This window comes from Triturus cristatus, chromosome 5_1 (genome assembly GCF_964204655.1).
Source record: "Triturus cristatus chromosome 5_1, aTriCri1.1, whole genome shotgun sequence".
Classification (NCBI taxonomy): Eukaryota; Metazoa; Chordata; class Amphibia; order Caudata; family Salamandridae; genus Triturus; species Triturus cristatus.
In genome coordinates, this window is record NC_140587.1 from 167,534,070 (window position 1) to 167,548,318 (window position 14,249).

At 48.6% G+C, this 14,249-nt stretch overlaps 1 protein-coding gene and 1 long non-coding RNA gene across 8 annotated transcripts in view; one reads left to right on the forward strand and one right to left on the reverse strand.

The window, feature by feature from the left end:
• The window catches only part of LOC146830547 (E3 ubiquitin-protein ligase RNF31-like), a 325,057-nt gene that overhangs the window by 141,596 nt on the left and 169,212 nt on the right, over positions 1-14,249 (reverse strand). For all 7 annotated transcript variants that reach the window (XM_085604763.1, XM_085604765.1, XM_085604766.1 and 4 more), the window contains one exon: positions 7,913-8,068. In XM_085604763.1, coding sequence (XP_085460889.1) covers positions 7,913-8,068 — 156 coding nt within the window. The remainder of the gene's footprint in view (positions 1-7,912; positions 8,069-14,249) is intronic.
• LOC146830548 (uncharacterized) overlaps positions 1-14,249 on the forward strand; it is a 126,839-nt gene that overhangs the window by 65,352 nt on the left and 47,238 nt on the right. The gene's annotated exons all lie outside the window — the stretch shown is intronic.

The following is a 14,249-nucleotide window of genomic DNA, read 5'->3' on the forward strand; positions in this document are numbered from 1 at the left end:
AAATAATTAATCTTCAACTCTCTAACCATAAGTGCTATACTTAGGGTCACTTTATTATTGGACCTTTTGGCCACACCCGAACCATTGTTTTTTTACCACATATTTCACCCCAGGTTCACGTATTGGGGTACCCTTGTTTTTCTTAAAACATGGAACGTGAATGGGCTGGGGGATAAGATCAAACGGGGCATAGTGCTCCAATTCTTAAAGCAACACTCCCCCGACGGGATCCTGTTACAGGAATTGCACCTGCTTGGGAATGCCTGTAGGGCCATGTCAAAATGGGGATTTAAATTGGTGGCGCATTCGGCTTTTGGGTCTGGCTCCCGGGGAAAGGGTATAATGGTACGGAAATCGTTCCCTATGTCAATTGACATTGTCCGCAGATGGCCTAGGTAGGTTCGTAGCTACTTCCGGGACCTGGGAGGGAAGTAAATTAAACCTCCTCTCGGTTTATGTGCCACCTGGCCTACATGCCCAGGCCTTCGCGGATCTCGGAGATCTCCTCTTGGGGTTACCGGAAGGTAGAGTATTAATCGGAGGCGACTTTAACTCCATTGCCTCTGACTCCTTGATCGTTGGCCCCAGAGAGTCCTGCCCCCTTCCCGTGTGCAGATTCACAGCTTCCTGGGAGCATTGGGCCTGGAAGATGTTTGGAGGAAATTGCACCCAGTTGAGAAGCAGTATACATACTATTCTGGAGCACATCGCAGTATGTCCCGTATTGACTATGCCTTGACGCTAGCACACCAGATCGATAGTCTCAAAGAAATACAGCACTTAGCCAGGGGCATTTCTGATCATTCTCCGATCCTGTGTCGCCTGGAGGTGGGGGAGCTCATCACAGGCCGTACGGCCCTGATTAACCTCTGGTATCTCAAGATTCCTCAGATCAGTGATAGGATCTTGGGCGACTGACCTCTATTTTCAGGACAACGAGGGGTCGGTTGAATTACCAGTGACGCTGTGGGAGGCCTACAAGACAGTTATTCAGGGTGACTCTGGCTCAAATCGCGAGACTGTGGAAGGAGAGGCCTGCGGACATGACCCACTTGGAGGGGGACATTGTACGGCTAGAAGGAACACTTAAGAGTGCAGCATTCGGAGGAGACGCGACAGGAACTGCAAATCAAAACTAAGGAATACACTGACTTAGCTACTGATGCCGCCAAATTACATTACAGAGCTACACTCAGTAGGATTTACGAAGTAGGTCACAAAGCTGGTAAACTGCTGGCTTGGCTAGACCGTAGCGATTAGGCCCACCTCAACGCCCCACAGGACATAGCCGATGCCTTTGGCCAGTACTACCAGGCCATTTACACACCCCAAACCCCACATACGGAGGACGAGGCATCCTCCATTCTGCAGTCATCTTGTTACAATCGCTTACCGAGGACTAGCGCCTTGACTTAGACATCCCTGAGACGGAGGTTGAGAAAGCTATCCATGACTTACGTGGGGGGAAAGCCTCGGGCCCTAACAGCCTACCTATCGAAATGTTTAAACACACTGCGCGTAAGATTGCTCCTTATCTCACCAAAATGTTCCTTCAAAGTAAATAAGCGGGGCTACTACCTGCTGACCAGAGACTTGCAACTACTGTAGTTATCTACAAGGAGGGCAAACCGAACAAGTGCTCCTCCTACAGACCAATCTCGCTGCTTAATGGCGAAGCCAAAGTCCTGACGAAGGTCCTTGCCTCCTGATTACTGAGGGTCATTGTCTGCCTGGTTCACCTGGACCAGTCGGGATTTATACCCACTAGGAACACCGCCCTCAATCTGCGCAGACTCCATGGCCTGCTGTGTCGAGCTGCTACCATACGGGAAGATGTAGTAGTGGTGTCTCGACGCAGCTGCAGCATTTGACACCATCGAGTGGCCCTACATGTTCGAGGTGCTCCATAAACTAGGTCTTGGCCCTGAACACATCAGATGGGTTAGGCTCCCCTACCAGAAACCACTAGCCCAAATAGTGGTCAATAACAGGAAATCTTCCACGTTTGTACTTGTAAGGTGTACTAGGCAGGGTTGCCCCTTGTCCCCGCTTCTCTTTGCCCTGACTCTCGAGCCATTGGCGATGTAGGTCCGTAGAGACCCTAATATCAGGGCCCTCAAGTGAACCTCTGATTGGGAGAACCGTATATCGTTATACGTGGATGATATCTTGCATATATATGAGTAATATTCTACCGCCCCTGCAGCGCCTTAAGTCTGATGTCTGTCATTGGAAATCACTCCCTCTGTCTCTCTTAGGGCGCACGGCCCTATTTAAGATGATATCCCTTCCGCAATTTCTATACGTTTTGCAAAACACTCCTCACTGTGTTGACTCCTCGTACTTTAAGGAAATAGACTGTCTTCTACGGGACCTGCTCTGGGAGGGTAGACCCTCCCCCCCCTGATTGCCACACACAAGCTCACACTGGGGTGGTTCGATGGGGGAATTGAATTACCAAACATTAGGAAATACAATTGGGCATCACACCTTGCAGCGATCAACCAGTGCACGTATAGACCTCCGGGCGACCCCGCCTTCCAGATCAATAGGTGGCCCTTGCCGGGTGGGAGCTTTGATGGGGCACTGTACATGCGCACGTTGAAGCCAGCCTTGACCCGCCCCACCGGACATGTGGTGCAAGTGTGGAAAGCAGCTACGAAGAGCTTGGGGTGGGCGGGCACGATTACACAGGCCACAAAACTCTGGAACAGCGAGCAACTTGGTAGGCTGATCCTCTCGAAGGGCTTCGATCGCTGAGATCTTATTGGTCTATCCAAGGTGGGGGACATGTGGAAGTCAGTTGCTGTTATTCCCTTTATGCAGCTGCAGCAGGAATTTGAACTGGCGCGTTCCAAATATTTTCGGTATCTGCAAATTAGGCATGCTCTGCTCGCCGTGCTCCCCAGAGGAGAATCACTCCCCGAGTCCTTCCCGATCGAGGATAGGGTGCTAGATGGTAACTTGCCGGAGAAGGCCATATCGATAATCTACAAGAAGCTGATCAATAAATGCCCGACTGCCTAGTCCAGCTAAGGGCAAAATGGGATCACGATGTAGCAGGTTTGGATGATGAGGAGTGGCTGGCAGCAGTGGCCTCTCCTAGTGAGGTGGCCATTTCCTTGAAGCTCCGCCTAATACAGCTAAAGCTCCTGCAGAGATCCTACCTGTCTGCTCCACTACTGGTTTGTATGGGGTAGAGTACAGATGGTGGTTTCTCCAGGCAATGTGGGCAAGAAGGTACCTTTATCCATACACTCTGGGAATGCACGACTATTCAAAGGTATTGGGCGGCAGTTGTGAGACTCATGGAGGGGGTCCTGGGACAGAAGATAGACTAATATAAAGCTGGCTATCCTAAATGCCTGGGGCCCAACTGACCTGAATTCCAAAGAGCGTACTTGAGTAACTTTGGGCTTAATGGTGGCAAAGCGGAATATTGAAAGATTGTGGAAGGCCCACATCCCGCCAAACCTTGGGGACTGGAGTAATGATATGGACTGGTGTATGGTCACTGAAAAGACCGTGTATGAAGCTAGGGGATGCCCGACCAAGTTTAGACATGGCCATATGCAAATCAGTCTTGACCCTGTGCCTCATGGGAACAGTCCAGCCCGAACTGCCAAGCCATGTCTTCCCTGGACCGGAATCAAGCATCCTAGGACCGGTTTCTGGCTATCAGCCGTCATCAGCCAGGATAGCTTGACTCCAGTGGCGTAGTGAGCACGGGTCCCACGTCTGGGAATACCCATCCCAGCCATGTCTAAACTGGGGTGGTGTAGTGGGCAAAAGAACGATGGATTTAACCCAGATCTCTTGACTGGGGGAGAATGTATGCATTGTCAGCATTCCGTCCATCATTTGTTTGTTGTAACGCTTTTCGCCCTAAGTGGGATGGGTATTCCCAGACGTGGGACCCGTGATCACTACGCCACTGGAGTCAAGCTATCCTGGCTGATGACGGCTGATAGCCAGAAACCGGTCCTAGGATGCTTGATTCCGGTCCAGGGAAGACATGGCTTGGCAGTTCGGGCTGGACTGTTCCCATAAGGCACAGGTTTAAGACTGATTTGCATATGGCCATGTCTAAACTGGGGTGGTGTAGTGGGCAAAAGAACGATGGATTTAACCCAGATCTCTTGACTGGGGGAGAATGTATGCATTGTCAGCATTCCGTCCATCATTTGTTTGTTGTAACGCTTTTCGCCCTAAGTGGGATGGGTATTCCCAGACGTGGGACCCGTGCTCACTACGCCACTGGAGTCAAGCTATCCTGGCTGATGACGGCTGATAGCCAGAAACCGGTCCTAGGATGCTTGATTCCGGTCCAGGGAAGACATGGCTTGGCAGTTCGGGCTGGACTGTTCCCATGAGGCACAGGGTCAAGACTGATTTGCATATGGCCATGTCTAAACTGGGGTGGTGTAGTGGGCAAAAGAACGATGGATTTAACCAAGATCTCTTGACTGGGGGAGAATGTATGCATTGTCAGCATTCCGTCCATCATTTGTTTGTTGTAACGCTTTTCGCCCTAAGTGGGATGGGTATTCCCAGACGTGGGACCCGTGCTCACTACGCCACTGGAGCCAAGCTATCCTGGCTGATGACGGCTGATAGCCAGAAACCGGTCCTAGGATGCTTGATTCCGGTCCAGGGAAGACATGGCTTGGCAGTTCGGGCTGGACTGTTCCCATGAGGCACAGGGTCAAGACTGATTTGCATATGGCCATGTCTAAACTGGGGTGGTGTAGTGGGCAAAAGAACAATGGATTTAACCCAGATCTCTTGACTGGGGGAGAATGTATGCATTGTCAGCATTCCGTCCATCATTTGTTTGTTGTAACGCTTTTCGCCCCAAGTAGGATGGGTATTCCCAGGCGTGGGACCCGTGCTCACTACGCCACTGGAGTCAAGCTATCCTGGCTGATGACGGCTGATAGCCAGAAACCGGTCCTAGGATGCTTGATTCCGGTCCAGGGAAGACATGGCTTGGCAGTTCGGGCTGGACTGTTCCCATAAGGCACAGGGTCAAGACTGATTTGCATATGGCCATGTCTAAACTGGGGTGGTGTAGTGGGCAAAAGAACGATGGATTGAACCCAGATCTCTTGACTGGGGGAGAATGTATGCATTGTCAGCATTCCGTCCATCATTTGTTTGTTGTAACGCTTTTCGCCCTAAGTGGGATGGGTATTCCCAGACGTGGGACCCGTGCTCACTACGCCACTGGAGTCAAGCTATCCTGGCTGATGACGGCTGATAGCCAGAAACCGGTCCTAGGATGCTTGATTCCGGTCCAGGGAAGACATGGCTTGGCAGTTCGGGCTGGACTGTTCCCATGAGGCACAGGGTCAAGACTGATTTGCATATGGCCATGTCTAAACTGGGGTGGTGTAGTGGGCAAAAGAACGATGGATTTAACCCAGATCTCTTGACTGGGGGAGAATGTATGCATTGTCAGCATTCCGTCCATCATTTGTTTGTTGTAACGCTTTTCGCCCTAAGTGGGATGGGTATTCCCAGACGTGGGACCCGTGCTCACTACGCCACTGGAGTCAAGCTATCCTGGCTGATGACGGCTGATAGCCAGAAACCGGTCCTAGGATGCTTGATTCCGGTCCAGGGAAGACATGGCTTGGCAGTTCGGGCTGGACTGTTCTCATGAGGCACAGGGTCAAGACTGATTTGCATATGGCCATGTCTAAACTTGGGTGGTGTAGTGGGCAAAAGAATGATGGATTTAACCCAGATCTCTTGACTGGGGGAGAATGTATGCATTGTCAGCATTCCGTCCATCATTTGTTTGTTGTAACACTTTTGTATAAGCAGAAAGGATCGAGAGAAGACCTCAAGCACTATAGGTCAATCTCGCTCATCAATGTGGACCACAAAATCCTAGCAAAGGTAAGGGCCAACTATTTGGAGAAGGTAATAGCAAAGATAGTCCACTCTGACCAGTCATGCGGGATACCAGGTCAAGCGATGGCAGACACTCTTGGCCTAGTTTGGAATACGGTCGAGTACGTAAAGTGCTGAAAGGCTCAAGTGGCCTTGGCCAGACCAGGAAAAGGCGTTTGACCGAGTCTTCAGTGAGTTCATGGGCCAGAAACTCAAGGCACCGAGACTGGGTGACTTCTTCTGCGATGCGGTGACCACAATGTATAGAGATATCTCTAGCACAGCATTGGTTAACGGATGGAAAACAGTCTAGTCCCTGTCCTATCCTGTGTTGAGCAGGGCTGTCCTCTTCTGTTCATTTGTGTTTTAGAGCTCCTAGGTCAACGCATCAGACAGAACAGGAACATCAGAAGTGTGACAGTACCAGGTAGCACCAAGAAGGGCGAAGTGAAAGGCTACCTTTATATGGACGACATCTTGCAGAGGAGGTAAGCACCGTCCCCTACAACCAAGATTCTCAGTGGTTCTACAGAGAAGTGGAGAAATTCGTCAAGGAGCTTGGTCTGAAGGCTGTCATCCCAAATCAGTGGACTTCAAAGACTGTTGAATAACTGATCTGTGCAAGAAACAACAGCTAATAGAGAGGCGCCTTCCTTTCTGCAATAGCAGACCATGTGCGGAAGAACGTCATCTCCAAAAGCCTGACCAACCAGACCAAAGGCATCATCTGGATGGCCATTCAAAGAGGTCTGCAAGTGAGACTAGATGACCTACCATCTCTTCTGGGAATGACCTGCCGAGGGCCCTAATCACAGAGTTTGGAGCCTAGACCCCCACAACATGCATCATCATAGACTCGTCAATGTATGGTTTGTTCCCAGGGACACATGCACTGAGATATCCAGGACTGCTAAAGACTTCAGTGCTGTTTTAAAGATGTTCTTGTGTTTTATGGAAACGGCCTGGTAGTAGAGAAGAAGGAATCATTGACCGTGGTCTGCCGAAAGACCAAAACAGAACACAAATTCCTGACAAGGGATCAAAGCAGTGGGGTAACAAAACTTGAGGGGCCCCCCTGCAAAGTACATGGAGGAGGGCCCTCTCTCCAGTCCACCACCTACCACTTTAATGAGGGGCCCCTGGAGATTGCCCCCCACCACCACAGTGCCTGCGGGGGCTTAGGTTTCGCCACTGTATCACAGCAGTCTTGCTTAAAGCTCTGGTTTCCCTATGTGTGAGTAAACAATAAGTCCTAATAACAAATTATAATCTCATGGAGCTGCTAAATTCCCCATGTCACAGCTCAGTTTACCAACCCATGGTGTTGTCAAAACAGTTAATTCCTTTACTCTAACTAGTGACTTGCAATAAATCACATGGCATTTACTTCACATTATAAGAAATATATGACTTCCTTAGTTTGCCCTTTTTTACATATTCAATTTTCTCTCAGACTACAGTTACAGAATGTCCAAAAGATCAAATGCCTGAAGAGCATAATCGGCTCAGGCAAAGGCAGTGACATGTCAGGCTCCCAGACATATGACTGAGTTTTCAAAATCTCTTTAAAAACTCAAGATATTGTAAACTAGCCAGTTGGGAGCAGAACTGTTTTCTGTAACGCCTTGAACAGATAGATCGCAGGGGCTTCAGAAGCAGCAGCCACAAGCACTTCCTGGGAAAAGGGGGGGATCGTCAAAGCTGTACCAGTCAGCTGGCCACGGTACAGCTATGAACTGCAGGAAGGATGGGTGCAGGTATCACCCACAGATCAGGCAGGCAAGCACAGAGAGGAACAATATATGCTCGTTCCTTCAAGTTAAGTGTTCTAGGCAGTCTCTAAGTGCTTTTTCAAACTCAGGTCTGTACCCCCCTAAGGAAAGTGTCCCTGTGTTCACCCATGCTAACCCCCCCCCCCCCTCCCCTGACTCTCCATGCTCTGAACATATCCCCACAGCTCTCCATGCATTTCCTAGAATACAGTGTTGCCTCTGTTGGTTCTGCACCTTCTTACCGCAATAAGGAGGTTGAGCTCCAACCGCAGAAGAATCACTTCCAGCGTCACTGAGGCCACTTTATATGTGTCTGGCTCTTCCACCTCGTCGCAGAAGCTCATGCCATCCGGCTGCTCCTCCGTGTAGCCGCAGAGTCGCAGGATATCACGCCCTCCCTGTAGGAACATGCACTATTAGAATACCACAAAGCCAGAGACGCATGATCTCACGCACTCCCTGCAGGAAAATGCACTATTCAAATACCACTAAATCAGAGCAGCAAAGTCTCATGCACTCTCTGCAGGAACAAGTATTATTAGAATACCACCAAGTCAGAGCTGCAGGATCTCACGCCATCCTTGCAGAAACATGCACTATTAGAATACCACCACGGCAGAGCTGCATGATCTCATGCCATACCTGAAGGGAGATGTACAATTAGAATACCAAGTCAGAGCTGCAGGATCTCACAACATCCCTGCAAAAACATGCACTAATAGAAAACCACCAAGTCGAAGCCGCAGGATCTTAAGCCCTGGCTGCAGGAACATGCACTAACAGAATACCACCAATTCAGATAAGGGATTCTAGCAGACATGTTTAGGAAAGGACCTCAAGGTAAAAATACACTGGAATTGAATTTTCATTGCCTATTATTTATCAGACATCTAATGTTGGGCCCAGATGCATACAAGTTGTTTTTCTTCAAAGACGTTTTTCAAATCACAAGGTACTGTGACTTCTCGTCTTGATGATAATGCGCAGGGTCATCGTCTCCATTGTTAGATTGTTTTCCCGCACAGCGAGTGAGTATAGAATCTGAAGCGATAGATTGAGATATATATACAGAGAGAGATGGAGAAAGAGAGAGAGAGAGAGAGAGAGATGTGCATGCATAAGAGGAAAACGAGGAAGTGAAAGATACTGCAACAGCCACCAGCGACCGGGGAGGATGGTGGGCGCATGTGAATCTACAGCACTACATGCGACGAACAGATGCTTACAGGGTAAGATTTTCCATTCGAGGCATGTGTGGCTGTAGATACAAGTGTGTGCATAGGCTGTAGAGCAGTCCTTCCAAAAAGGGAGAGGCTAGCCAGTATAAGTTTCAGGAGATTGAAAGAGTGTACAGAGCACTGCCTAACCAACATTAGATTGTTGGTAGGCTAGTACATGCACAGAGTAATGTTTAGTAAAATTGTGTGGTGTGGACCAGGTAGCTGCTATGCATACATCAGTTATAGGGATGTTCCCCCAGGAAGGCCATAGAGCAGAGGTCTTCAATCTGTGGGGTGCGACTCCCAGGGGGGCCGTGGAGTCCTGGGAAGGGGGTTGCGCATTTCCAGGCCTCACTGCCTGGAATTTAAAACATTTGCTCTTCGTTTTGAAAAACGGACGCAGTCGTTAAAATGATGCAGCTGAAGTTAATTGTCTTCTATGCTGTGAAATGAAGAGGCTGGGCTGGGCCTGAAACAATCCTTGGTGCCAGGGTGCCTAATTACCTGAATGAAATGTAAAATGTGAGTTTTGCGGTAATCTGCAAATGTAAATGGTGCTTGGGAGCGGTTCTGGCTTTAATTGCTTTTTATTGGCAAATATTTTTTTTTTGTGGTAGTAAGAAGACTTAGCTACTGGTCTGTGAAGTGCATGCTTTTAATTGCTTAGTACCTCTGAGTAGGTGTTAAAGGGACAGTTATGCAAAAAAAATGCATTACTTATGTTCTGGTATTACTTAAATCTACACTTTGGTCCATTATATCCTAAAACTATTTGCACAGTTTGTAGGAGTCTACCTTATAATGTGTGTAATACAAGAATAAAATAGCATAGTGCTTGCTGTCACAGGCTGTGACCTCGTAGCACTAAAAATCCACAAGTTAGTATTCCCCATTGCACCAACCAAATTTAGGGGCAGATTTACAAGGAACTGACACATCTGCATAGATGCGTCAGTTTCCTTGCGCCAGTGCCAAATGTCCTTGCGCCAACATGGATGCGCTGTATTTACAATACAGTTCTCCATGGCACAAGGATTAACAGATGCGTCAGAAATACTGATGCATCTGTTGGCACAAAAGTGACGCATCGCTGGAATTGCCCATGAAAGTGATTCAACTCCAGCAATGTGCCACAACAGATAGGGGAGTCTCTCACAAAAAGCCCTGCGTCATTCTTACGCCTGGTCTGAGCAGGCGTAGGGATTTTGAAGCAGTGAAGGCGTAGAGTGACGCAGTGAAATGTTGTAAATTTCACTGCGTTAATTCTACATGGCTTTTTGCGTGGGAACGCCTAGCCGGCATACATTATACCTGGTGCAGGTATATTGTGATGCAGGGCTTTACAAAGTCACGCATCTCCCTAGATGCGTCACGCTGTAAATTGGCTGAATTGTTTGCGCTGCCGTTGCGTCAAAAAAAGTGACGCAATGGCGGCGCAAGGAGGTGCACAGGGCTTGTAAATCTGCCCCAAAATTCTGTGGCTCTCTTGTTACAGACACAGACCTCTGCAGTGCATGAACTAATAGAGGTTCACTAATGTACTACAGTGCATGTCCTACTTTTTTGTATTTTTCATTTAATATGTAGCTACCTGATGGTGAAAAACCTAAAAAACAAGCAAAATATTTTGTGGCTGATTTACGAGAGGCTTGAGCCACCAGAGCTTCATTTCTTTAAAGCTCCGACAGCACAAGCGTCGCAAGCGTATCTATGAGGCGACACAAAGTCACTCTGCATGGCTATGAGTGCCCTCATACATATGGAGTAAGACAAAGCAGCGCAAGTCGCTGCCTTGCCTTAGTCTGTCAAGTAGGAGTTCCATGGGCATTGCGGTGGGTGTCCCCACACAACACCCATGGATGTTGACACTGCCCCTGATTTACCAAACCATGTAAACCTTTTGATTTTAGCCACACCTTTGACCACGCCCCCACGCTCACTGATCTTTCATTTGATAAACTCTGTTCAATATTATTTCCCCACTGTAAAAATGATTTGCCTTGGGAATTGGGGTGTTTACGGTTGTCGATAGTTGTCAATGTTGAGGAGTACCAAGTTCTAGACATTTTTGTCAGGAGGGGGTCCTTACACCTAAAACATTTTGACAGGGGGGTCTTGGCATCAAAAAGTTTGAAGACCTCTGCCATAGAGGCTCCTTTCTTTGGAGTAATATGCGCTCTAGGAGGAGTGGGCAGAGTCCTCCAACCTTTAGCACAGCATGTCTGGATGCATTCAACTATTTATCTGGCAATGCCTGACTTGGCTAGAGGCATGTTTTTGTGCGGTTGGAAGAAAGCAACAAAAAATTGTTGCGTCTTTCTAAATACCATGGTTCTATCAATGTAGCTCAGGGTGGCACGTTTTACATTCAAAACATGAAGAGGCCATTCTGCAACTGAATCAGGTTGTGGGGGGGGAAAAACTGGAAGGTCAATAGACTGATTAAGGTGGAAGTGAGACACTACTTTAAAAAGGAATTTGGGGGTGGGGCGGAGGTCAACCCTTACCCTATGGACTTGGAAGAAAGGTTCTTCCAGGTCAATGTCTGAAGCTCAAATTTATGCCTGAATTATGTGATAGCAACCAGAAATGCCATCTTCCAAGAGAGGAACTGACGGGAGGAAGGAATAGAGAGGCTCAAATAGAGGGCCCTTGAGTCGTGAGAGTACAATGTTGATATTCCATGAGGGTGCCGGTGGGACCTGAGAAGGAATGACTTTTAATAATAATAATAGGTATCAATGGGAGAGAGAGGAACAGAAAATGGCTAGTTCTCCTCCCCTAGTATATGTATGAAAATCAAAAAGAACTAGCTATTGAGTAGAAGCTCAAGATGTTTCAAGAATATGGAAAAAAACATTTGTTTTTTATGAAAGCCCTCACCCACCAACCTAGTTGGTGGCATGCTTCATCATCAGGCCCCACCCAGGGCACCGAGCGTGCCTTGGGTGTGCTACGATGCCTGGCTACAGCAGAGCAGGTATCGTGTAGTGAGTGGTGTTGAGAGTGTAGGTTTAAAACTGTCCTAAGGTCCCAGTATCCACAGGGGTTATTTTAATGATGGGCCCTTGGCAGTATTAAAAGTAAGGCAGCGGATGTGAGTGGAGTCAACATGTTTCAGCCAGGTCTCTGGTTAACTATGGCTTTCATCAGGACCTTATGTGAGAAGTGAATTAAAAAGGTGGCCTACAGAGTATGTGTGACCAGCTATGTGACGCACTCACTAAGGTGCGATATATGTGAGAGGAAAATTTCCTCTAGCGGTTTTGTACTCTGGTATTATCAGAAAAAAAACTCATGAATTCCGGGAGGGGTAAGGCTTTTAGTCACATATTCGTCAAAGCATGAGACCCGTGTATTAACCTACTTGGCCTGCATCGGAACTCCGTCGGGTTTTCATAAAAAACAAATGTTTTTTCCCCTATTCTTGAAACACACATCTTGAGCTTCTACTCAATAGCTAGTTCTTTTTGATTTTCATACAAGGAATTACTTTTGACACCCTCCATGAAAGCTTGAATGGTTGGTATCCTGATAAGAGAGATGTGCTGTATATTCGGAAGTTAGGCAGCCATGGCGGTCTGATGCAATCATATGGAAGTAAAAGCTTACCAGAAACTTGCAAGTAAAGTAAGTAACAATGTCCTGTATTGCGGTTTCAAAGGGTCAATAACTTTTGAGGGACAGTAGCAGACAAATCTTTTCTACATTGCCACATAGCAGTCACAGGTGGTAGGCCTTGAGAATGCACATGCATTCATGTGGAAAATTAAGGTATCCAAATTCTATGACCTCAGGAGCTAGATTGCAAGGTTGAGGGATCTGGGTGCCATGGATCTGGGCAAGAAAGTCTGGCGTGTTGGGGAGCCTCTTGTGCCGAACCAGAGAGAGTTCAAGCAGACTTGTAAACCATTACTGGAGGGCCGATGAGGGTGCCACCAGGATGAGTGTGAGGGACATCTGCCGAAGCAGTCACACCACAAACGGAAGAGAGAGGAGGAAAAGCATAGGCAAATATCCCTGACCAGCTCATCAATAGTGCATTGCAGCTGGATTGGGAGTGTGGGAACCTGGAGGCGAAGATTGGGCATTTGGCCTTTTGTGCTATTGCAAACAGGAACTCCCACTCCCCATCTGTGAAAGTAGTGGAGGAGAACTTGCAGGTGGAGATCCTACTCTTGGACTTGTTGCCGCATTCTGCTGAAGTTGGCAAAATCATTGTCCATTCCCGGAAGATACTGCGCTAACAAACACATTTTGTGACAGAGAGCCAAACGCCAAATACTCTCGGACAGCTGAGACAGAGTGTGGAGAGTATGTTCCCCCTGCTCCAGAAGGTAATATATGGCTCTTATATTGTCCGTCCAGACAAGAACAACCTTGCCTATCAGGTGAGGTAGGAACGTCTTCAACACTAGGTGAACAGCTAGAAGTTCCAGGTAGCTGACGTGGAGGCCTTGGAATCTGGCTTCAAAATGACCCTGGACAGTCAGATCTTGAACGTGGGCACCCAAACTGAACCACAGCAGGGGACTATGGTTGACTGTAGGGCCTAGTCCTCGGTGGTAGCAGCCCTGTGGCCGGGTGGTCCACGAGCGCTGGGCCTTCTTCCATGGCGCCTGGTTGCTACGTGGCAGAGAAGGTGATCCGAGGCCAATGCGAGCCCCAGGCTCCACTCGGTGCGACCTGGGAGAGGTGTGACTCCCCAAGGCTGCCTTCGACCATGGAGAAGACTGGGAAAGATCGGCTGCTGGCAGCCTGGAAGCCTCAGGGAAGATAGACCTGGCGATTGGGGCCTATCTTTGTCGGCTGCAACGGATACAGCCGGCGAGTGGGCCGGGGGCTCCAACAGATGCACGACCTGGCGGGGCATGGTCCCCACAAATCATTGAGAAGTGAACTGTGGGGGCAGTGGCGTCCCGCTGTGGGGCTCGGAGGTGGAAAGAGTCCACAAGCAGTCAGGAGGCCTAATCTCTTAACAAGCAGGCCGCAGGACTGACTGACTTGGAGTTGGCCGGCCAGCGAGTGTGGGCGCGGCGTTCTGATGTGCGGGCTGCAGCAATACACAGGGCCCATATCCCTAGTCCCTGATCAGTGCATGTCAACGGGGATGAAGTGACCCGCCTTGGCGTCCGATATTAGGACCTAACCACTGTGGACCATAGGATACGCTTGGAGAGGTCATATAAGTGCGAGAAACCCTCACAGTCAAAAACAAATTGACTGCAGACGCCTCATGGTCCAGGCTCCATAAAGGCAAAGATCCAGCAGTAGCGGCTCAGACGAGATTAACCACAAGGCAAACTCCCAAAATCACAGTGGTTAGTATGAATGCGGGACCAGCAAACAGATAAAGATG